Here is a 26,848-nt window from a genome sequence, read left to right on the forward strand (position 1 = left end):
AGAAAATGAATGAATGAATGAATGATGTTCGACATTACTTGGGATACAAAGCAAGTTGTTGGGGTTGATCATTTAGACCTCGAACATTTAAAGAAGAAATAAAGTCACTAATTGACAGGACGCTGTTCACTTTCGGGTGAATGTTCATTAGCGGAACTGGTAAAAGTCTGCTTGATGGGCTCTCAGTCTGCTCACTTGGTTCTAGTTTTTTCATGAACACACATTTGAAGTCGTGATCAAAGCGTGATTGCTGCGTGTCAGACGGTCTGTGTGATATTCAGCACTGTTTTTACAGCACATGGCAGGATTGTGACAGTTGTATCACGAACAACAGCTCATTTATTTATGCGCAGTCATTCCTCACTAAAGACGTGTGATGTTCCCGAACAGCGGAAGATCTGTCTGGTCCTGATTGAATGTTAATTACTGTTTTCAAGCAAACACTCTCTCACTTTTACACACTAAAACACCATGAACCAGTAGTTCTCAATAGGGAGCCTCAGCAAACTCGAAGTGATTTTCATTTTAATACGTTTCTTTTTGAATCCTGGAAAATGATTCATTCATTTTCTTGTCGGCTTAGTCTCTTTATTAATCCGGGGTCGCCACAGTGGAATGAACCGCCAACTTATCCAGCAAGTTTTTACGCAGAGGATACCCTTCCAGCCGCAAGCCATTTCTGGGAGACCTCCACACACACTCATACACTACGGACAATTTAGCCTACCCAATTCACCTGTAACGCATGTCTTTGGACTGTGGGGGAAACCGGAATACCCGGGGGCAACCCACACGAAGGCAGGGAGAACATGCAAACTCCATACAGAAACGCCAACTGGGCCGAGGTTCAAACCAGCGACCTTCTTGCTGTGAGGCGACAGCACTACCTACTGCTCCACTGCCTCGCCCCGCGGCACTGTGGCTCAGTGGTTAGCTCTGTCGCATCAAAGCAAGAAGGTTGCTGGTTTGAGTCCCGGCTGGGTCAGTTGGCATTTCTGTGTGGAGTTTGCATGTTCTCCCCATGTTGGTGTGGGTTTCCCCCACAGTCTAAAGACATGCGGTATACCTCTAAGTGAATTGAATGGATTAAGTTGCCCGTAGTGTGCAAGAATGAAAGTGTGTATGGGTGTTTCCCAGTACTGGGTTGCAGCTGGAAGGGCATCCGCTTTATAAAACATATGCTGGAATAGTTTTTTTGGTACAATATATTTATTATTTTTTTCAATTTGCATATCACAACAGATTGCACAATTACAGAACAATAATCATGAAGGCACAGCAAACTTTTTACCCCCGATTCTCCCTCCCAACAACCCATTCCCTTAAAAATAAATAAATAAAATAAAATACATAAAATAATACTAAATAAGTAAATAGATAAAATAAAAAAACTAATAAATAAATATAATAAAAAAGGGGGGAAGAGAAAAAAAAGAAGAAAAAAAGGGGGGATATGTTTAAATCAGGTAGTCTGTTTAGACCATGATACTTCCCATATTCCTAAGCTTGTTCTAGTTGTAGTAGACTGTCCACATTTACATTGTACTTTAGAAAGTTAGTAAAAGGTCTCCAGATATCTTCAAATACATTTTGTTTGTTTTTTTGACAATGTACGTGATCTTTTCTATTGACATATGTGATGCCATTTCTTTCTTTTCCAATTAAGAGCAATAATACTTTTAGCTTGTAATATGTTGGAATAGTTGGCGGTTCATTCCACTGTGACTTTCCTATAGTTTTGAATAATAACACAAGTTATGTCAAGCTATGTCTTAAAAATAATGTTTGTGTGTGTATTAAGTGGCATGTTGTCTTGAAAATAATAACAGTAACTCCCTCTATAGCTATTTTTAACTCTACATCTGCTCTTTCTCCAGACATTTGCCAAATTAAACCCCAAACTGCAGCCGATGATGGACTTGATCAAGGCTAATCGTGCCAAATGGGAAGAACTGCACCACAGACACCAGCGAATCAGCCAAGAAGCCAGCATCCCCGCTAGTCCAGATCACGCAGAAGTTTCTAGCAGCTGTAGCTGTGCAGAGCCCCTCCACTCCATCAGCTAACTGCAGAAACCTTCCCACAATGCACAACAGGATGAGTCTGATCACTTCAGACCAGCAGGCATTACCTCACTAGCGCCCTCCGTGGCCGTTTCAGCACTGCGTCTGAGTTTGAGTTCGATGCTGCACGTTTAGCTAGCGTCGACTCGGAGAATCTTAGGGATGTGTTTACGCCCGGGGAAGCTAATTGGCTGAATTAGCTACTTTAGGGCTAGCATGCTAACTCTGCTGTGCGTGTGAGCTACTTCCAGCAGGGACTGTTTGAGGAGATCGCTGCAGTATTATATAGCGTATTTTTTTCTCATTTGTAGCTTTATGTTGGATGAACACACACAGTTGCAAGAAAAAGTATGTGAACCCTTGGGATTACTTAAATTTCGGCATACATTTCAAAGAAGGTGTGTCCTGATCTTCATCTAAGTCACAACAATAGAGAAACACAGTCTGCTTCAACTAATCCCACACAATTATGAAAGGTTTCATGTTTTTATTGAACACAACATGTAACCGTTCACAGTTCAGGGTGGAAAACATATGCAAACCATTGGGTTTATTAACTTGTTGACCATCCTTTGGCAGCAATAAACTCAACCAAACTGTTTATGTAGTTGCAGATCAGACCTGCACCATGCTTAGGAGGGATTTTGGACCGTTCCTCTGTACAAATTTTCTGTTTCAATTCAGCAATTTTCCTGGGATGTCTGGCGTAAATCACTTTTTTGAGGTCATGCCACAGTATCTCAATCAGGTTAAGATCGGGACTCTGACTGGGCCACTCCAGAAGGAGTAATTTCTTCTGTTGAAGTCATTTTGGTTTACTTCTGTGCTTTGGGTCTTTGTCTTATTCTGAGTGCTCTTGTGTGCGAGACATGGATCACACAAGGCAATGCTTCTTGAGAACAGCAAAGTCAAAACTGCTGTGTGTTTTTTAACAGAGCAGGGCGGCTTTAACCAACACATCCAATCTCATCACATTGATTGGACTCCAGGTTGGCTCCAATTAGCTTTTAAGGAAGTCATTAACCTAGCGGTTCACATACTTTTTCCACACAAAATCTTAACATTCACAGTGTAGGGTGGAAAAAATATGTTTCCCATTGGGTAAAATAACTTGTTGACCCTCCTTTTGCAGCAATAAGCTCAACCAAACACTTCCTGTAGTTGCAGATCAGACCTGCGTAACGGTCAGGAGGGAATTTGGACCGTTCCTCTTTAAAAAACTGGTTAAATTCAGCAATTTTCCTGGGATGTCTGGCGTAAATCAATTTTTTGAGGTCATGCCACAGTATCTCAATCGGGTTAAGCTCAGGACTCTGACTGGGCCACTCCAGAAGGTGTATTTTCTTTTGTTTAAGTCATTTTGTCGTTGATTTACTTTAATGCTTTGGGTCTTTTTCTGAGAGCTCGTTTGTGCGAGACATGGATCACACAAGGCAACACAAAATGTAAACATTCACAGTCACAGTTGATGGTTTAAAAAGTATGCAAACCTTTGGTTTTTAATAACGAGTTGACCCTCCTTTGGCAGCAGTGGGCTCAACCAAACATTTCCTGTAGTTGCAGATCAGACCTGCATAGCAGTCAAGAGGGATTTTGGATCATTCCTTGTTACAAAACTGGTTCAACCCAGCTATATATTTAGTGTGATGTCTGGTGTGAATCCCTTTCTTGCAGTCATGGCACAGTATCTTAATCAGGTTGAGGTCAGGACTCTGACAGGGCCACTCCCGAAGGTGTATTTTCATCTGTTGAAGACATTCTGTTGTTGATTTACTTCTATGCTTTCGGTCATTGTCCTTTTCTAAGACCTCTTTTGAGTGAGACATGGATCACATCAGGCAATGCTTCATGACAATAGCAAAGTCAAAACTGCTGTGTGTTTCACATACTCCACCCTGCACTGTGAATGCTTATATGTTGTGTTCAATGAAAACATAACACAATATGTGTGTGGCATTAGTTTAAGCAATGTTTTTCTATTGTTGTACCTTCGATGAAGATCAGAACACATTTTCTGTCCAATTTAAGCCGAAAACCAAGTGATCCCAAAGGGTTGGCATACTTTTTCCTGCAACTGTATGGTGAGCACTGGAGCTGGGTTCTGTACTGTGCGTAAGTCATGTGAAGAAATGACTCTAGTTTTAGCTGATGTATTTATTTATTGGAGGATCGGGGCTTTGTGGAGCTCTTGGCAAATACTTGCACTGCAAATCCACTCCAGCGCTGTACTCTGTGCCTTGGTAAAACCCCCATGATAATGCATGCATCGACTTCACAGTTAGCTCTGGTTCATACTCTACGTCATTATGGAGTTCACACACACGAAAAACACCCTCAAAACTCAGTCAAAATAGTTCAATAAAATTTATGGTAAAAAAAAGTAGTGGAGACATTGTGTGGTAGTGGAGACATGTCTAATTTGATAGTAAACTCCCTTATCATTAATACACCACTACAGTGCTTCACTACTTTATACAATATGAATACAACAGTGTTTTGAAGTATTAACATCTACATTATATCTTTGTAATTCACAGAATTAAAGCCCACCAAAAGCAGGCGGCGATGAGAACGTCACATGATGGCCTGATCATGATTAGGCCTGTTTCTAACTTCAGACTGCACTTTTTGGTTTCATTAAAGGATTGTGCCTTTACCAAGATAAAAAAGCAACAACACATGCAAAACGCCCAGGCTTCATTTGCATTCAGAATCTCATTCTAGGAAAATTTTGTCAGCTGGAAAACTCTCACAAATCCTAAGACCAAGGAAATTTTACAGACCAAAAAGAATACAAAAGCAGGGCCTTTTAAGATTATTTTGCTTAAAACACATTTTCTGCTCAACTTGTCCAAATGTTTTGATTTTGATTTTGTTTGTACTTCTTATTATAATAGCATTATAACAATCCATTGTGGTCATCATTATTATTTTTCAAATATCTCAGAACTAATAGCGAAAGATTAAATGTTATCTTTAGGTGTCCTTGTTGCGGTGTTATCAATGTATTGAGTATTATTATTGAGCAATGTATCCCCATTATGGCTAGGGTTAGCAGACATCTACTTCTTTACCAATCCCTAAATTTACAGCTGTAACCATATCACTAAACCTCTTAATAACATTAACCAAACCCCTAAAACTATCACTAAAACTCCCTATAACCTTAACCAACCCTTAAAACTCACTAAAACTGACCATAACCAAGCCTTACAACATCACCAAAACTCCCCATAACCTTAACCAACCCTTAAAACTCACTAAAACTGACCATAACCAACCCTTACAACATCACCAAAACTCCCCATAACCTTAACCAACCCTTAAAACTCACTAAAACTGACCATAACCAAGCCTTACAACATCACCAAAACTCTCCATAACCTTAACCAACCCTTAAAACTCACTAAAACTGACCATAACCAACCCTTACAACATCACCAAAACTCCCCATAACCTTAACCAACCCTTAAAACTCACTAAAACTGACCATAACCAAGCCTTACAACATCACCAAAACTCTCCATAACCTTAACCAACCCTTAAAGCGATCTCTAAAACTCTCTCTAATCTTAAGCAACCCGTAAAACGATCACCAAAACTCTCCATAACCTTGACCAACCATTAAACTATCACTTAAACCCTCTCTAGCCTAAACCAACCCTTAAAAACTAGCTGTAAAAATATCCTTAACTTTAACCAACCTATAAAACTAACACCAAATCTCTCTAATCTTAACCATCCCTTAAAACTAGCCCTAAAACTCGTTCTAACCTTAACCAAGCCTTAAAACTAACACTAAAACTCTCTTTGACCATAACCAACCCTTACAACATCACCAGATTTCTCCATAACATTTACCAACCCGTAAAACGATCACTAAAACTCTTCATAACCTTGACCAACCCTTAAAACTGCTCCTAAAACTCTCCACAGCCTTGACCAGCCCTTAAAACTAACACTAAAACTCTCTCTAACCATAACCAACCCTTACAACATCACCAAAACTCTCCATAACCTTAACCAACCTTAAAACTAACACTAAAACTCTCTCTAACCATAAGCAACCTCTAAAACTATCTCTTAAACTCTCTAACCTTATCCAACCCTTACAACTATCACTAAAACTCCACATAACCTTAACCAACCCTTAACCAATCACTAAAACCCTCTCTAGCCTTAACCAACCCTTAAAACTAGCTGTAAACTTCTCCTTAACTTTAACCAACCTTTTAAACTAACTCTAAATCTCTCTAACCTTAACCAGACCTTAAAACCTGCCCTAAACTTCTCCTTCACTTTAACCAACCCTTAAAGTTATCATCATAACTCTACCTAACTTTAACCAACCCTTAATACTAACACTAAACCTCTCTCTGACCATAACCAACCCTTAAGACTATTACTAAAACTCTCCATAACCTTGACCAACCTTTAAAACTATCAATAAAACTCTTTATAACCTTGACCAGCCCTTAAAACTATCACTAAAACCCTATCTAACCTTAACCAACCCTTAAAACTAGCTGTAAACTTCTCCATAACTTTAACCAACCTTTAAAGTTATCATTAAAACTCTCCCTAACTTTATCCAACCCTTAATGCTAACACTAATTCTGTCTAACCATAACCAACCATTAAAACTAGCTGTAAACTTATCCTTAACTTTAACCAACCTTTATAACTAACATTAAATCTCTCAAACGTTAACCAACCCTTAAAACTTGCCCTAAACTTCTCCTTAAATTTAACCAACCCTTAAATTATCATTAAAAATTCTCCCTAACTTTATCCAACCCTTAATGCTAACACTAATTCTGTCTAACCATAACCCACCCCTTAAAACTAGCCTTAAAACTGTTCTATTCAAGTTGGAAAAAATAAACAAACCAAAATAAAGGTCCCGCCCCCTACTCAATATTCAATTTCAGTTAGAAGTATATAAGCATACAAAAGTACAAGTCCCGCCCCCTGCCTAATATTCTGCTATTTGTAACTTTTTGATTTAGTGGCTTAGTCGAATTCAAACGATCTCATTCGAACAATTGAGTAGGATTTGCTCATCCCCAATGAGGGTGGGGTTGGGTGCCACGCCTCTTTTTAAAAATCTTACATTTTCATACAAATTCACCACAAAACGTAAAATTCTCACATTTCCTCGTGAGATCAGGCTGGATATTTCAATATTGGGTTACAACATCCCATCATTTTAATAAAAGTAAACAAACATTCATTTAAATCAGATTTTTTTGGTATTTTTAATTGTTTTTTCCCATGATTCTTTGTGTCCTGAAGTGGACTTTGCTTTACTTCCTGCACTTTGATAATTGTGTTGTGAAACAGCCTCAAACAGACGGAGAGCGAAGTCAGTGTATCTGCATGAACAGGTGTTTGCTTCAGAGATCTGCTGTGCCTGCATGGAGCCAGGAACACTGTCATATTGTGGAACTGCGTTATTTTCCAATGTTTACATTACTCGCACTGATTTATTGGTTATTGGGATTTTTTAATCACTGTTTGGTTTTACTCTGAGGCATTATGTAATGAGGCTGTTCTTGTTCTCTTGGTTCAATATTTCTTTTGTCTGGCAGAGATTTCTCAAGACTGCTGAAGCATGATTGCTGGAAGTGTCCAGTTCAAATAAACGTGCTGCTAGTAATGAGCTGCGACTCGTGGTATTTTGTTAAAATTAGAACTCTGACCTAGAGGTGCCGTATTGGAATAATCTGATATTGTAATTGTATGTAATATTTTATTTTCTGCAATATGAATACAGTTTCACAAGATGGTTTTAGTTTTCTGAGGAGTCTAACGGCTCGTTTCCACTGAGTGGTACGGTACAGTACGGTTCGGTACGCTTTAATGGCCGTTTTCACTGTCAACAGGTACCAAAAAAGCAGAGGTGTATAGTAACAAAGTAGAACTACTTCACTACTGTACTTAAGTACTAAAAGGCAGTATCTGTACTCTACTGGAGGACTGTTTTTTCTCCCTCTTCTACTTTTACTTCAGCACATATTTTCCATCAGTTTAATATCTTAATACTAATACTTAATTTTTTTTAATGTGCTGCATCGTTACTCGTTACTAGGGGTGTCAAAATGATGTATATCAATTCAGTAATAGATCAACACCGGTTATTATGTACTGACGTCATTTATCTGCTATGCGCGATGTCGCAATACTATGGCGAAGGAAACGAGTAAATAACACTCTTACTATAATGAAGGCGACAGCACACGAGCCGCTATTTCACTACTACAGAGAAATGCTGTAAAACTCCATCTTTACCCTCTCTCTCACTTTGGCCTGTTTGTGAGGTAACTTGTCCTCTTCTCTTGGCTGTAAAGCGATACTTGTGGATCCAGACATGAGCGTGCCTGAGGTGCGAGTTTTCTCCACTGTGTCTATTATGGATTACCTGTGATAACCGCATATTATGCGCATACAGACTGTAACTGCGACTGTTCTTGCCATCATCGTTGAACAGCGCTTTCAGTTCTAAAGCCAATTGCAGCCCTTTCTGTTGAGCAGGAGAAAACAATGACCAGTCATAGAGGTGTAAGACTTCGCCTGTCAGCGCTCAAAAAGCAATCGGGATCATATTTACATGAGTTTATTTGCTATAAATTATAATTATTAAAGAACAAAATTATATTACAAATAATATATAAATATATATATAGATTCAAAAAAAAAAACTCGTGTTGTGAAGAAAAAATCTAACTATGTATGGAAAGCATCGTCAATGCACCTTGATATCAAATTGAACCGAATCAATGGCATGATAATCCTAACCAAACCAAATCATGAGACCAGTGTAGATTCAAACCTCCAGGGATGGACTGGGACAAAAATTCAGCCCTAGCACTATAGCCACACCAGCCCACATTACAATACGTACTGTTTGTTTGACATTCTTGTCAGATTTTGATTATGTCCGCGTAACTTTTGATCGAGTCGGCCCCTCTCGAAACTATCACCGATTGGGCCAAATGCTTAACATTTACTATTATTATTACTATTATTACCATCATCAACGTCATCATAATATTCACATGTTGCACGAGATAAAAGCTGCCTGCATGTAAAAACAATACATATAAAAAATAATAATAAAACAAAAAATAAAAATAAAAAACTGACCGGCTCACATTTAAAAAAATAGTCCGGCCCTTCTAGCATTTGCCAGAATTGCCAAATGGCCAGTCTGCCCCTGCAAACCTCTACTCCTTACAATTATAGACCTTGTTCACGCTGCTGCATTGAGGGCGCCAGAGTGACCAGCGTCTTCCAATAGAATGTTTAGAACTTCCGTTTACAGCGTTTACAACCGGTAATTTGCGATCCACAAATGGGTTTTAATAGCGCTTTGAGTGGGTTATGGAGTGTTTTTGTGACACAACTTTGAAAGGAGTGTGTTAAAGCCGTTTTAATCTGTCAGATCTGTGGTTCAAGCGCCAGAGAAAAACAGTATCGTAGGCCATGTTTCTTTTCGTTCTGCTTAATCACGTGCCTCAAAAAAAGATATTTAAAATAAACAAAACAATATGATGTGATTTGACTGCTTTCTATAATAACTACATTACACAATACTTCGTCACCTTAGAATTATAAGGTTCTATCTGTGTTCTTAATGATTTTGAGATATTGGGTTTCAAAGTTTTTGCATTCCATAGCAAAGAGTATGTGTAACATTTGTTTTTTGAAATCAAAGGTCTTAAAATGTGAATAACATAAAAAAAAACATCCCATAATGTAAATAAGTTGTCATTTAATAAGAATATGTTAATAACTAAATTTTGACGAAAATGTCAGATAGAACCTTATAATTCTAAGGTGATGACTTGTACTTTTACTTTCAGTACTTGAGTAGAAAATTTTAAAATACTTGAGTACAAAAAATGTTGAATAGTTCAGTACTTCCACTGAAGTGTGGTGCTTAAAGAGCACTTCAACTTCTACTCAGGTCACTTTCTTTTTTGATAGAGCACTTGTAGTTTTACTTAAGTCTGGGTCTCTAGTACTTTATACATGTCTGGTAGTAGGCGATTTCGGATGCACCAATGCTTTGTTTCGCTCGTCAGACAAAAAAAAAAAAAACACAAAATACTTTCAATAAAGACAGAAGAGTCGAGGTGTAAAACGTTCAGACATGTTCTGTTAATTTATTGCACAAACAGCGTTTGACAAAAAAAATAAACGTACTCCGATATTAAACACATGATCAAGAAAAACAAATCTGCAGAGAGATGGAGGAACATCATTATAGTCACACTGAACTCTTGTTTAATGCGCTTCTGGTTTGATGCCGAAAGCGTTCAGGATTAAACTCCAGATCCTTCATCTGCATTTCAGCCCCTTCAGAAACACATACAGGACAATATAAATGCGTCTTCTGACACTTCAGAAAGTCTTCGTGTCGACTGGGAAAACGAGGAGCTGCGGGACGTCTGAAAATCCACACCCCGCATCATTTCTGGAGGCTTCAACATTTTACAAAAGTGCTCCCGTTAGTTAGTAAAGTGAGAAGTCTAAACCCTGATCGAGACGATACACACACAGCATTAAAGACGAGACGTTAATCTGTTATTACACATTCACACTCTTTCTTTCATTACACTGTTATTAAAATATCGATCCGTAAATTAGCAGTTTTCAGTGTTCTGCGATTCTTGTCGATTTGGGCAAACATTAATCGCGATTTACTGCATCCAAAATAAAAGTTTGTTTTGACACAATAAATGAGTTATATATATTTATGCAACAGGTCTGTCTGGTTCTCGAATCTAATTGGCTGATAGCCATGTCATTAAAGCAGTATCAGCTGTCGTACAGCCTCTTCACCCTTGTGTATTACTCCGCCCACACAGAATAACAGCAGATCAATAAACTCACTACAGCTTGAGAAATATTGCAGCTGTTGGACAACATCATGTACTGTTGAGGCTTTTTCGGTGAGGATGTAGTTGTTTAGATTTTAACTATGCAGTTTATTTATAAGGATAGTGCCTACTTTAAATATTTATAATTTTGGAGATTCAGTTCTTCGGCATCCATCATGCCCCATACACACGGGGCTTTAGTGTCAACGCATCAGGCGTTGCTGAACTGCATTGTGGATCCGTCATCCGTCAGCTCACTGCAAAAGTTGGGACTTGCTCAGCTTTTCAAGCGCCGATGGAAGCATCAGCCAATCAGATCACTGTATGCAAATACACCAGCTCAGACAGTGGCCTCTTACTGACTAATTTCATTGGCTGACGCTGCTATGATGATCGCGTCAGCCCTAACTTCAGACACGCCCTCTGTCAAGCGCTGACGCTGAAGCCCCTTGTGAATGCAGCGTCAGCCTGTCATACTAAGCAGAGCAAAGACGTTTGGCGTTCCAGCCACAAGATGGCGACCGCATAATAATCAATTAAGAGATAAAAACTCAGCAAAAAATTAAAACTACAGCGGATCAAATCATTTTAGAACAGGTAAGTGACATTCTAAGTCGATCTCTCTCTTTTGTATGCTGTATTGCTGTATTTATACCATAGTAATCTGCTAGTGTTAGCTTTGCTTTGGCTTTTTTGGGGTTAATTACTGTGACCTAATTATTGTGAGAGAAATACTGGGAGATATCCCTGTAGACTGATGGCATTTCATGCGGTTCAGCCTTATAATCTTAGTAAATCAGCTGTATTATCATCATTAGACATTACGCTAGAGAATCACTCAATCACTAGCTGTAAAGTGACGTTGGTGAATTAGTAACGCTTCTGCTGTTCTGATGTCAGCTTCAGATGTGAATGAATGGCGGAGGAAAGTTAAACATTCACATCAGGGTTGTTGAGAGTCTCCGTGTTTGATTTTCTTTTTTATATACACATTTATGCCGTCAAACTGTTGTATTAAAGCAATGTCATACTTGTAGCAGTGCGATATGGCTGTAAATCGACACTGGTGGGACAATAAGGCACTCAATCTGCAGCCTCCAGCCAATGCATGCCTCCCACCAGTGCCGATATAAAGCCATAACGCACTGCTACTCGTGTGATATTGCTCTTTATGTATATGTGATAGAACTAATCTATGCAATATTTTTTGTCAAATACACTGAAAAAAAATATTCAAAGATGATTCCTTGGATTTATTCAATTTTTTTACGTTAAGTGGTTGTAAACAATTTATTTGTGCTGAATTTAAACAAACAAATTCAATTGAACATTATTAAACTTAATTTGTTTGTTTAAATTCAACACAAATAAATTATTTGCAACAGTTCTGCATGAAACACTTTTTTTCAGTGCTCGAATTAAGCTGCGGTCACACTAGAGTTTGTGCAAGCGAAGTTTTGTCATACGACGCTGTGAATAGGGGCGGGATTAAACAAAATGATTAGACATTTAAAAAGCGAGCGATTGGTCCATATTTTAAATTTCTGTCTGGAGAGGTCATGATCCTCGATTAGTCTCACGCAGTCAAAGGAAGCAATTTTGCCGGTCAGAGTTCACCAAGCTTAAACTTCGCAACACAGCAAACTGCAGAACTCGTCGCACGAACTTGCGTTTCCTCTCTAATGCATTCGCATGCATATGAATGGAAGTCCATGGGGAGAAAAGTGCAGTGTGACCGCAGCTTCAAACATTTATTTAAATTGATAATTAGATCATTTAATCAATTGAGTTGATCATTTTAAATTAAATTGATAATAATAATTATTAAATTAATAAAATAATTATTAAATTTATCATTTGAATTGATCATTTGTATATATTTTTATATAAAGATAAACAAACATTTACTCAAATATATGCAAGCATTTACAGCTATACACAATACATATATTCAATTATTGAATATTACATGTCAAAAAAACCTTTTATTTTGAAAGTGTTTGATGATAAATTTTTGCCCAGCACTAGTTTTTATGCTTTGAATTTCATTATTAGACCTTAATATTTTCTCAAATTTTTTTTTGATGTTGAAATGTTTTTAAAAAAATAACTTGTATTGAATTGTTTACTAGTTTGAAGTGCTGTATTGTGTGTGTTGGTGTTGTATATTACACTACAAAAACCTGGTAATAATTTTACAGACTTATTTCTCTAGATATGATTTATTATACAATATATTGTTTTAAAAATGTGTTTTGTTTCTACTAAAATGTCAGTAAAAGTCACTTTTAAGCAAAGTAAGATTTTCAACACCAAAAGTTGACAGAGCAGAAATAAAGATCCAATAATGTAATCAATAACTGTAAATTAACAGCTGTGAATCACAAATTATGAAAACTGTTAATTAACGAATGTTTTTAGTAGTGAAAGGGGCAGTTCACACAGAAATGCACTGTAAAAGTTATCTGTGAAGTCTATGCTGTCTATGGAGAGCTCCAGAATTTCATCTAACACATCTTAACTTGTGTTCAGAAGGCAAATGAAGCATCATTGGGTTTGAAACTACATGAGGAAGAGTAATCAATAACAAGATTTGGATTTCAGTGTGAACGAACCCTTGAAAGTGACGAGTGAATTCAGTGATGGCAGTGTTTGCGGCAGTTTTAATGTGTAGAAATGCAAATGAGATATGTTAAAGGTATAGTTCACACAAAAATGAACATTTTACAAACTGTTTACCCTACTTCAAGTGGTTTCAAGTGAGTTTCTTTCTTCTGTTGAACACAATGTGAGAAACATGTAACCATTGACTTCCATAGAAGGAAAAACCAATGGAAGTCAATGGTTACCGGTTTCCAACATTTTTCAAAATATCTTCTTTTGTGTTCAACTGAAGAAAGAAACTCAAACAGGTTTGTGACTAATGAATGATGGGTAAATGATGTCAAAAATGTTCATTTTTAAGTGAACTACCCCTTTAAATGAACATTTTTCAATTTAATCTTTTTTCCTGGTCACCACAATGGTCGTCTAGAAAAAGAGCAGCTTGAACATTTTTCCAAATATCGCTGGATTTAAAACAACATACGAGGGAGAAAATGAGAGGGAATGAACGATTTCTTTAAAAGAAAGAAACATCTTCTGCATCTTGTGAAATATTGGAGAAATTTCGGACTTGTGGGAAATGAACTGGAGTAAATCAAACACACTTCTACACGAGGTTAAATGATGTAACAGTCACAATATAACGTTTTTAGATCAGATCTCTGGCTTTTTGCATACGTTGTGTTAAAAAAAATACAATTTGTGGACCGCACGTATACTCTCCAAGCATGATGTTGGTGTGTTAATGTACAGATGTGTGTGTGTGTGTGTGTGTGTGTGGAAGAAGATGCTGCTGACAGTCTTTGGTAGAAACATGAGGACAGATTTGAGCAGATTTTCAGCATCTCACTCATACACAACAATACTGAATCTCACAACAACATATCTGGCACATATTTCCTCCACATCGAATCAAAAGGAGAGAAAAAACAACACATTTCTGTTTTTATATACATATATTCACTGTAAAGTTTCCGTATTTTATGTGTTTTCTGCTTTATTTGCCGTTGTGAATTGCATTTTGGGATGTTGATCTCTGCTCTGTCGACTTTTGACGTAAATTCAACTCTACAGTTTAACAAAGTGAAGAAATACGTCTGTAAAATAACAGAAAATGTGCTGCAGTTTATTACAAGGTTTTTGCAGCATCAAAAAACAACACCAACACAGACTATATATACAACTTTAAACTATTAAAAATGGCAATAAAAGCCTCCTTTCTGAACTCTTCAAGGTTAAATGTTATTGGAAGAAAGATCAAGAACACACAATGCAATTCTAAAGCAGAAATAAATGGGGAAAAATAATAAAAACAAATCACAAAATTCAGAAAACTGCTCATTTACGGACAGTTTTTACAGTGTATGTCATTTTTTACTTTTGATCGCTAACAGGTTTGGGAAGACATTGGAGAGAAAAATATTATGAAATACAGTTGAAGTCAGAATTATTAGCCCCCTTTCAATTTCTCTTTTTTTTTTAAATATTTCCCAAATGATGTTTAACAGAGCAAGGAAATGTTCACAGTATGTCTGATAATATTTGTTCTTCTGGAGAAAGTCTTATTTGTTTTATTTCGGCTAGAATAAAAGCAGTTTTTACATTTTTTAACACCATTTTAAGGTCAATATTATTCGCCCCTTTAAGCTATATTTGTTTTCGATAGTCTACAGAACAAACCACTGTTATACAATGACTTGCCTAATTACCCTAACCTGACAAGTTAACCTAATTAATCTAGTTACACTGCAAAAAAATGCTTTTACTTAGACTTTTGTCTTGTTTCTAGTCCAAACATCTAAAAATTCTTATATCAAGAAGCATTTTATAGGCAAGCAAAATATTTGTCTTGTTTTCAGAAATATGCCAAAATTAGGGAGTTTTTCCATAAAACAAGCTGAATAATCCACCAATGGGGTGAGCAAAATAATCTTGTTTTTCCTTTTGACATAAGATTCTTTTGCTCACCCCATTGGTGGATTATTCAGCTTGTTTTAAGGGAAAACTCAATTTTGGCTGATTATATCTTAAAATAAGACAATATGTTTTGCTTGTCTAGAAAATTCTGCTTGATGTAAGAGTTTTTAGATATATGGACCAGAAACAAGACAAAAAATCTAAGTAAGAAAAGCATTTTTTGCATGCAGTTTAAGCCTTTAAATGTCACTTTAAGCTGTATAGAAGTGTCTTGAAGAATATCTAGTCTAATATTATTTACTGTCATCATGACAAAGAGAAAATAAATCAGTTATTAGAGATGAGTTAATAAAACTATTATGATTAGAAATGTGCTGACAAGAAAATAAACAAGCGGCCTAATAATTCTGACTTCAACTGTATATAGTAATAAAAAATAATAATAATAATAAACTGTATATTTGATGCCATTTGTAAATGTTCAGTTTCTCAGAGCTTACTGTATTAGGTTTGGATCTATATTGCAAAACAAAACACAAATTACAAAGTCATAAAATCCAGAGAAACTGCTTTATATTGCTATATTTAATAATACACTACCTGACAAAAGTCTTGTCGCCAATGAAAGTTTTATGAACAGCAAATAATAACTTCTAGTTGATCATTTGGTATCAGAAGTGTCTTATATTAAAGGTAAAGGCCTCTAGATTTTGCTTATTTGAGCACAATAAATCTGATCATGCCTTGATTATTAATGATTTGATTAGGACAGTAAGCTCTGACTCTGCTTAAAGTGTCATCACTGAACAGAAATAATGTCCAGTATAGAATATAAAGTCCTGCTGCAGTGGAGACAGAATGAATATTGTGTCTGACTCCATCATGAGCTTGGAGGACTGCATCCATACATCTCTGACATGACTCACATCACTGATTAATAAAGTCATCTGGAATGAAGAAGAAAGCCTTCTTGCAGGACTCCCAGAGCTCATCAGGATCCTCTGGAATCATCTTCAACGCCTCCTCCATCTTAGCCCAGACATGCTCAATAATGTTCATGTCTGGTGACTGGGCTGGCCAATCCTGGAGCACCTTCACCTTCTCTGCTTTCAGGAGCTTTGATGTGGAGGCTGAAGTATGAGGAGTGCTATCCTGCTGGAGAATTGCCCCTCTCCTGTGGTTTGTAATGTAATGGGCAGCACAAATGTCTTGATACCTCAGGCTGTTGATGTTGATCATCCACTCTGCAGATCTCCCAAACACCCCCATACTGAATGAACCCCAAACCATGATTTCTCCTTCACCAAACTTGACTGATTTCTATGAGAATCTTGGTTCATGCTGGTTCCTGTAGGTCTTCTGCAGTATTGGTGATGATTGGGATGCAGATCAACAGATGATCCAGCACCTTCTGACACTTTTACACATGATCAACTAGAAGTCAAGCTGCTCTTACAACTGGGATCCACAAGACTTCTGTCAGATACATATATACTGTATAGCTGTATAATGGATGTGTGTTTTCTTCTCTCCTTTTAATTCTGGAGCGAAACACAAACGCTACGCTCTTTTCATGAGATCCTCCCAAAACAACACCACAATAACCCACTTTATCGAGCTGACCAATAGAAAGGCAGAAGTACAATATGGCAGAGGGGATCATAATAACAATCAGAGAGAGACAGTAAGACAGCGAGGAGTGTCAGACAGGCAGACAGAAGGCACACGGCTTCAATAAAGCACACATCAGTCACCGCTACTGCAGCAAACACAACAGCAGAGACCAGTCATGTGATCTCCTGGGGGCGGGGCTTCAGTCGAGCTTAGCCCCGCCTTCTCCCTACATAGGTTAAAAGGGAAACAACAACGAGGACACAGTAGATGGAGACAGAGATGCTGTTTATCACATGACTGAGCGCGAGCGCACACACTCTCTCTCACACACGCACATTTATGAAAACAGATCATTACAACAGGTTTCTGCTCCCGAAGATGTTCTGTGGGTCCACAAACTCCTTGACGGACTGGATCATGCCGAGGCCGACGCCGGACACACTCTCCTTCATCCATTCCTTGCGGAGTTTTCCCACTGCAGGACACACACACACACACACACACACACACACACACACACACACGTGAGCTCTGGATGATGGATGTTGTGCTTGTGATTTATGGAGAGCAGCAGACGATCAGACTCATTATGCTCTGTCTGCTGTTCAGGCTAAACACCACACACACACACACACACACGCACACACACACACGCACACACACATACATCACTGTCAGCGCTGGCAACACACTACTACACACACACTAACATCATAAATAAATAAATGATCATGAATAAAAACTATTCTATCTATTCATCCATCCGTCCCTCCGTCCATCTGTCTATCAATCCATCAATCCATCCATCTATCTATCTATCCATCCATCCATCCATCCATCCACTTTGTCTGTCTGTCTGTCTATCCATCCATCCATCCATCCATCCATCTATCTATCTATCTATCTCTCTCTCTATCCATCCATCCATCTATGTCTGTTCATCTGTCTGTCTATTTATCTATTCATCCGTCCGACCATCTGTCTATTTATCCATCCATCTACAGTATCTATCTATCCGTCAATCCATCCATCCATTGTATCCATCCATCCATCTACTGTATCTTTCCATCCATCCATCTGTCTGTCTGTTTATTCATCCTTCCGTCCATCCATCCATTTACTCTGTCTATCCATCCATCCATCCATCCATCCATCCATCCATCCATCTGTCTGTCTGTTTATTCATCCTTCCGTCCATCCATCCATTTACTCTGTCTATCCATCCATCCATCCATCCATCCATCCACTCTGTCTGTCTGTCTGTCTATCCATCCATCCATCCATCCATCTATCCATCCATCCATCTATCTATCGTCCATCTGTCTCTCTATGAATCCATCCATCTGTCCATCTGTCTCTCTATCCATCCATCCATCCATCCATCTATCTATCGTCCATCTGTCTCTCTATCCATCCATCCATCTCTCCATCTGTCTCTCTATCCATCCATCCATCTCTCCATCTGTCTCTCTATCCATCCATCCATCCATCCATCTCTCCATCCATCCATCCATCTCTCCATCTATCTCTCCATCTCTCCATCTATCTATCTCTCCATCTATCTATCTATCTCTCCATCTATCTATCTATCTCTCCATCTATCTATCTATCTCTCCATCTATCTATCTATCTATCTATCTATCTATCTATCTATCTATCTATCTATCTATCTATCTATCTATCTATCTATCTATCTATCCATCTGTCCATCTGTCTCTCTATCCATCCATCCATCTCTCCATCTATCTATCTATCTATTCGTCCGTCCGTCAGTCTATCTGTCTATCTATCTATCTATCTGTCTGTCTGTCTGTCTGTCTGTCTATCTATCTATCTATCTGTCCATCTGTCTCTCTATCCATCCATCCATCTCTCCATCTATCTATCTATCTATTCGTCCGTCTGTCCGTCCGTCAGTCTATCTATCTATCTATCTATCTATCTATCTATCTATCTATCTATCTATCTATCTATCTATCTATCTATCTATCTATCTATCTATCTATCTATCTATCTATCTATCTATCATCCATCTGTCTATGCATCCATCCATTCATTCATTCAACTGTCTAATGATCCATCCATTTATCCATCTGTCTATCTATGCATCCATCCATCCATCTATCTCTATCGCTAATTAATATTAACACACTAACTTACACACATTTTATAATAATAAAAGTAACTATTATTTAGATTTGGTCATTTAAAAGAAACAAGCCAATTTACACACAACATAACAAAAAACTCCCACTGAATTATGATTTACTTCCCATCTCATATAAACACTGGCATGTCCTTTAAAAGTGTGCTCATATTAACCCAACACTCATGGAGACGCAGTTTAGAGTCTCGCTCTCGCTTAATATGATTGATCATCCAGCAGACAGTGTTTCGTCATCATTCCAAGAGGGGGCCGGTCTTAGGGGCCGGGCATTGGCACACCACAACGACACAACTCTCATGAATATGCAAATAGCTGCTACAACTACACAGCCAGTCATTTCACATGAAAGAACATAAGCCCTGCCCACAGAGTGCATGGATAGCCAATCAGGAGCGCCACACTTTGGTCCCTCCCCCAACCCCCAGTGGTGTATTTGCGGCGACAGACAGAAACAGGAGGCATGACTGCATCATTGCCCACATCACGGAGATAATTTACACATCTATCATCTCACCATCAGCCCATTTTCCCGCTCTTTCTTCCTGTCACTATTCATCTCTCATAACCACTTTCACACAGCTGAGACATGCACTTTTATTTGACTACAAAAAATAAAAAAAATAAATAAAAAAACGACTCCAGAACATTCGGGGAGTATGGCCTCATATGAATCAGTGAATTATTTGCGTGTTTGTTTATTTGTGTGAATTAGTGAATCATTTGTGTTTCCTGAATTGAACTTTCCAGATTAATCCTGTAAAACTAAGCAAACTGAACATTTATGTGACCACAAAAAATTGCTTCCAAGAATATTAAAAAGGAAATGACTCAAATGAATCAGTGAATCATTTGTGTTTGTATGTAAAAATTACTGAATTATTTGTATTCACTGAATAAACTTTCCAAATGAACTTTAGAAAACTGAACCAACTGAACATTTATGTGACCACAAACAATTGTTTCCAAGAATGCTTCAATTGTAACGACTCAAATGAATCAGTGAATCATTTGTGTGTTTATGTAAATTAGTGAACCATGTGTTCATTGAATCAAACTTTCCAAATGAGCCCAAGAAAACTAACCCGGCAAAACATTTATGGAGCACAAAAATATCTTAGAAATAACATTTTGAAAGTAATGACTCAAATGAATCACTGAATCATTTTTGTGTTCATGTGAATTAGTGAATCATTTGTGTTCATAGGAGTGAATTTTCAAAACAATCTCTAAAAAACTCATTTATATGACATTACATTATATGACAAAAATAGCTAACAAAAACACTTAAAAAGTAATGACTCAAATGAATCAGTGAATCATTTATATGCATGTTTGTATAATTGTGTGAATTAGTGAACTTACTTAACTAGATACTAGTGAACAAAACGCATAGGTGTATGTGCCGTGATGGCAGAATGAAGCTGGAGTGTGTTTGAGGATGATGCACTCATATCTTCTATAACCTCAGGCCTTCACCTGCATAAACACACACATGCTGTTCACAGTCCTGCACTGTCCTGAGGCGTGCATACACACAAGCTGTGTGTGCTGAAACACTGGGATGAGCTCAGAGGACATCAGTAAACATGTCTGCATGAGGTCAATAAAACAAACCCGAAAAACAAAAACCCTGCAGCGAAGTGCGAGCAGAGTTCTGATGATCCGGGTCACGGCACCAGATATTGAATTTCTCAATGGTTACATTAGTCCAAACATCACCAATGCTATAGATGTCGCCTATCAGATAATGATCAATGCTTTCCTATTTAATATTAGTCAACCAGTAGAGCAGTGGTCACCAAACTTGTTCCTGGAGGGCCGGTGTCCTGCAGATTTGAGCTCCAACCCTAATCAAACACACCTGAACAAGCTTATCAAGGTCTTACTATGTACACCTGAAACATCCAGGCAGGTGTGTTGAGGCAAGTTGGAGCTAAACCCTGCAGGGACACCGGCCCTCCAGGACCGAGATTGGTGACCCCTGCAGTAGAGTTTTGTACTATAAGCAGCTCAAATACAAATGATTCACTGATTCATTTGAGTTATTACTTCCAAAGTGTTCCAGCAAAGCTAATTTTGTATTCATAAATGTTTGGCTAGCTTAATTTCCTAGGGTTTATTTGGAAAGTTCAATTCAATGAACACAAATGATTCACTAATTCAAACAAATAAACAAACAAACAAACAGACAAATGATTCACTGAGTCATTTGAGTCATTCCTCTCAAAATGTTATTGGAAGGTATTTTTTTGTAGTCACATGTTTCGTTAGCTTAATTTTTTTAGGGTTCATTTGGAATGTTGTGTTCAATAAACACAAATGATTCATTATTTGCACAAATGATTCACTGATTCATTTGAGTCAATACTTTCAAAATGTTACTGTGAGTCCTTTGGTTTTGTAGTGATAAAAGTGTGAAATGAATGGTTTACTTATTTTTTAGTTCTCAGCCAGGCTTGCTAAGTTGATTTGATCAGTTCACTTCTGAAAATCTGCAAACCGATCTGAACAAATCATTAAAAGGAGTCATCTCAAAAATGACTCATTAATGAATCATTAGTTTTTTCTCCAGAGTGTCTCTCTCTCATTAGCTCTACAATGGAACTTTAAATCAATGCTAACTGCTTGTCTAAAAGCAAACGGGCCTCTATAACCGTGTTTACTGTCCTGGACACATGGTCCGCGTGTAACAAAGCATCATTGTGTGTAAAGCGACTGGAGGTCTGGCACACTGGCAGCTCTGACCGCGGTAAACACAGGTTAGTAAACTGTGTGTGTCTCTCCTGCGCCCTGCCACCTCGCAGGCCCAGACTACATCTGTTTTTCCAGATACACACACACACACACTTCATTTGTCATGCTGTGATTGTGTGTAGACAAAAGGGGCTGTCGGCGGGCAGATCACAATTACACAATTACAGAGAAACCCCCACCACACACATTTACACAACAAAAAAGCACACACACTCACACCAGCAGCTTTCTTTTAGATCAGTAAAGTTGATCAATATCAGCTCAGTGTCCTCTCTCTGATTTTAAAGCTGCAGTTCGTTCAAGAATTAAAATGATTCAAAAATTAAATGATTCATGATGATTTGTGATTCACTCATGTACAACGAAAACCACACACACACTGCACAAAGCAAACACACACACACACACACACACATGCAGCTTTCTTTTAGGTTGGTAAAGTTTATAAATATCCGCTCACAGTGTCCTCTCTCTGATTTTAAAGATGCAGTTCATTCAAAAGTGATTCAAAAGTTTAATGATTCGTGATTCACCCATGTACATTTTTCTCTCATTTCTGTGGCGTAAAAAAGAGAGATAATTATGAACCGGATCATTTCATTGAATCGTCTGAATGAATAGTTCACAAACCTGACTGATCCAATCTGAAAAGAATTGAATGAATACACAAATGATTCACTGATTCATTTGAATCAATACTTTCAAAATGTTACTCAAAAGCTCTGTGGTTTTAGTAGTGAAGTAAATGTTTAGTTTATTTTCTCAGATAGGCTTGCTATGTTCATTTGATCACTCTAAATGAGTATGCAAATGATTCAGTGGTTTGTTTGATTCAACTCGATGATTCAGTCTCAGCAATTAAAGGGCCAGTTCACCCATAAATGGAAATTCTGTCACCATTTACAGCACCCAACCTCATGTAGGCTACAAATATGCGTGTGTGCAGGTTTTTTATGGTTTATGAGGACACATTTGTATAATGACATGAATATGAGCTAGGTATTACAATGTTGAGGTGGTTTATGAGGACATGCCTTGTGTCCTTGTAATTTAAAACTGCTTAACATCATAATTAATGTGCTTTTTCACATTCAAAATTTGCCAGTTTTCCTGTGAGGCCTGCATTTAGTGGTAAGGCCATATAATAAGCAGTTTCTACTGTTTCACGCCTATGGAGAATCCTATAAGTATAGCAATACCAGTCAATTGTGACCTTGTGGGGACTTTTCTTGGTCTCCATAAGGAAAATGGTTTATAAATCAGACAGAGTTAAGTATTTTGAAAATGTAAAAATGCAAATTGTTTAGGGGAAGAGGATACAATATAGCACGAAAAGAAACATTACGTCTATGCCAAGTCCCCATAAAGATAGATCTCTTTGTGTGTGTGTCTCTGAGTGTGTGTGTGATTAATGGGTCTGGTGATGTTTAGCTAGCAGCAGGCAGATGGTAGTGGAGATAATCTTATGCTTCAGATCCATTAAACATCCACAAACCCGAACTCTACACTTCTCTACTAAGCAGATTGTGGAGTGTGTGTGTGTGTGTGTGTGTTTAGTTCAGCAGAGATCAGAATAACATTCGTTTCCGATGATGGACATGCAGTGTGGTGTAATTCACCTCCGTGGTGGTGCGACAGACTCCCTCCGTTGGCTAGAATCTCCTCCCGGGCTGCGTGCTATACAATAGAAATAGCATGATCAAAAATCTGTTTATTTTAAAGGGGAGCTATTACACAAAAACTAATTTTATAAGGGGTTTAAACACAGTTGTGTGGCAGCTGTCTGTGAATATAACCAGCTTCTATTGGTCAGAATTAATTAATTGTATTTGTTCTAATCAGACTTGATGAAATCAGTCTGCGGAAACATTCTGATTGACATTCTCCCTTTGTATGATGTCATCAGAGGGGAAAAGCCCCGCCCACTAGTGACCGTTTCTCCCTCATAAGCATAGAATTAGTCTCTTTTTTATCTGCCACTATCCTGACACACAGGCATCCATAGCTCCGCCCTCTTCTGAAAAGAGCTTATCTCATTTTAATTTAAAGCGACAGTCACCAAAACACCACAATTAAGATCAAACGCTGCTTTATTCACTAATCTTTTGTGTGATATTCCAGTTTTGCACATGAATTCATATCTCTGAAAGGAAACACAGCGAGTGATGGTTGAACCAATCTTTACATGCTCTACGTACCTCCACTTGTTCGTAGACGTGAACTGGATCACTCAGACCCCGGTAATTAAAGGCAAAGTAGAAATACACACAAGCACCAGCGTCATACGTCTGTGTGACTCTAGAAAGAGAAAGGGGGAAAACAAAGTCACTTTTTCAAACCTTCTAAGGTTAAAAGTTGTTGGAAGAAAGATTAAGGACACATAATGCAATCCAAAAGCAGAATTAAATGGGGGAAAATTAAAAATAAAAACATGAACAAAACACTGCTAACTTACAGATGTTTTTTACACCGTATATTAAGCTGCTTTGACACAATCTGCATTGTATAAAAAGTGCTACAGATATAAAGATGAATTGAATGGGCTCTATGCACAGCTAGGGCTCTATTTTGACGGTCCATGCGCAGAGTGCAAAACGCAGGGCGCAAACACTTTCAGGGCATGTCAGAACGCATTTTTGCTAATTTAAGGACGGGAAAATCCGCTTTGCGCCGTGGCGCATGGTCTAAAAGGGTTGAGTTTATTTTCTTAATGAGTTATAGGTGTGTATTGAGAATAAACCAATCAGAGTCTCATCTCCCATTCCCTTTAAGAGCCAGCTGCGTCACGCCAAGAGCGCATTCGCCATTTACAGGAAGCAAAGTAAGTATAAGTGGAAAAAATGAGCATTTCACAAGCAAACAGTTCACAGTTTATTAACAGAAAACAGATAAACAGAGCATCTACTGCGTGAGAATGAGAGATAATGGATCTACTTTCGCTCTTGGATAGGGAAACCTTTACGCACAGACATCAATTAGCCTATAAATAATTCATTTTGTTTGTTAAGCACAAAGATTTGTTTCAAAACTGTTTCTAAATTCAGTTCTAATTTCCAGCAAACGAATAAATGAACAATAATAATGAAGTGTGCTCAAAAACCTGAGTTATATCCTAAAACACATGCTGCGCCCCATATGCTCTAAAACCTGACAGGTGGACAAATCTAAGCTTGTTTTTAATAAAACAAATATAAATATGGATATAATAAATAATACTGCTAATAATAATAACATTATACAAAAGCTAATTGTTATGAATGAACTGAAAAAGCCTCCCGAGATGAAAAAGACATAAAAGCAGTGATTTTTCATATTTATGTAGGCTAGAAAATAATATGTTTTGTAATATTTTAATCCTTTATATTTATATTCTATATCTATTCTTATTATATCCTACATATATCCTTAATGTTAACATTTTTTCATGTGTAAAGATGTTTGTCTATTGCTCTCTTGTGTGTATTAAGCAGTGTGTAAGTGAGGCGCAACTCTGCGCTGGAGTTTAGACCGGGTTAGTTTTGGTCTAATGAAAAATCTATTATAGTTTCTGATAATATCAACGTGCCAGCAGTGCGCCTCAGAACACCTTCCTTTTTAGAGCAGAACGCCTATGGGCGCACAAATGAGCGCTAATGCATTTGCTATTCAAACAGCGTAGCGCAAAGCCTCAAAACGACTCTTGCGCCAAGCTGAAACTACCAAAAGACTACTGCGCCGCGTCTTGCGCCACACTGCGCCGGGTGTATGATAGAGCCCTTAGTGTTACTCAGCCATTGGTGAACTTTTGCTGAAAGCATTATGTGACTATTTCAGTTTCATAAGGTTCCCTTTACAGCATCGATGTTTAATGTCATTCAAATACAATCAGTTAAATAGACTCAAGCATTGATTGGGTTGTTGAAGCGTAAAAAGAGACGGAAGACGTCATAAGCAACAGGCTAGCGCAGAAACTCCATTAAATACAGATACAAGAAATCAGAAATGAGTTATTAAGGGTGCTTTCACACTAGCACTTCTGGTTCGTTTGAAATCATAGTATGGTACATTTAGCGTTTAATGTGTCTTCTGATCTCAGGTGCGCAACCGTGAACCATACCTGAGTCCGCCTGAAGGAGGTGGTCTGGGGTACGGTTCATGCGAACTTTGGTACGATTTACGTCTGATGTGAATGCAATCATACCAAATAACAGAAGTAAACTGCCAACTGTACAACAAATCGTTTTCATAACGTCGTTCGTGTGGGTGTGTCACGTTTCATACCTTGGTGACAAGCGGGACTGAGCCAGTGCAAACACAGTAATAGTGTCTGCTTGTGTGATGTTCTGAATGTTTATGATATTTTCGTGGCAGACGGACGCGAGTCGTTTTCTGCATGTCCAGAACCAAAAGATTCAGTAAAAGCAGAATGACCGATCTAACTTGGGTACGGTCCAGGCAATTGTGTGAAAGCACCCTAAAACTAATATGCTTAGAGACGGCTTAAAAACAACCTTCTCTCCATTAAACCGAAATTGGAGGAGAATACAGAGGGGGGCCAATAATTCTGACTGTGGACATGGTCTTAATGTCATACTGATACATCAGATAAGTGGCTGCGTTGTGTGGTTTTATGAAGCCAGAAGGGCAGTAACAGAGACATGGGCACACTTTCCGTCCTGCTCTTTCCTTGACTTTGAGCTGGAGAAAGTTTAAGTGTGTGTTATCTGCCCCTGCAGAGGTTAAACCTTCCCATCAATCATGTCCTGCACAGCTGGAAGACAGGAAATGAATGGCTGAGAAGTCTGTGTGTGTGTGTGTGTGTACCTGCATGTGGACAGCGGTGGGAACTGCACTCCTCTCTCTTT

The 26,848-nt window shown here is 38.1% G+C and overlaps 2 protein-coding genes across 3 annotated transcripts in view; one reads left to right on the forward strand and one right to left on the reverse strand.

Moving 5' to 3' along the window:
• Positions 1–7,725, forward strand: part of pde11a (phosphodiesterase 11a) — a 75,134-nt gene extending 67,409 nt beyond the window's left edge. For both annotated transcript variants that reach the window (XM_684746.9, XM_073912391.1), the window contains one exon: positions 1,878–7,725. In XM_684746.9, coding sequence (XP_689838.4) covers positions 1,878–2,066 — 189 coding nt within the window. In that variant the 3' untranslated portion in view covers positions 2,067–7,725. The remainder of the gene's footprint in view (positions 1–1,877) is intronic.
• Positions 7,726–17,351: 9,626 nt separating this feature from the next.
• Positions 17,352–26,848, reverse strand: part of agps (alkylglycerone phosphate synthase) — a 51,151-nt gene continuing 41,654 nt past the window's right edge. Inside the window, 4 exon segments of the mRNA NM_200113.1 lie at positions 17,352–17,558; positions 23,624–23,681; positions 24,203–24,302; positions 26,808–26,848. The exon segment at positions 26,808–26,848 is cut by the window's right edge and continues 49 nt beyond it. Coding sequence (NP_956407.1) covers positions 17,437–17,558; positions 23,624–23,681; positions 24,203–24,302; positions 26,808–26,848 — 321 coding nt within the window. The 3' untranslated portion in view covers positions 17,352–17,436.

The sequence above is a fragment of the Danio rerio genome, chromosome 9 (genome assembly GCF_049306965.1).
Source record: "Danio rerio strain Tuebingen ecotype United States chromosome 9, GRCz12tu, whole genome shotgun sequence".
Lineage (NCBI taxonomy): Eukaryota > Metazoa > Chordata > Actinopteri > Cypriniformes > Danionidae > Danio > Danio rerio.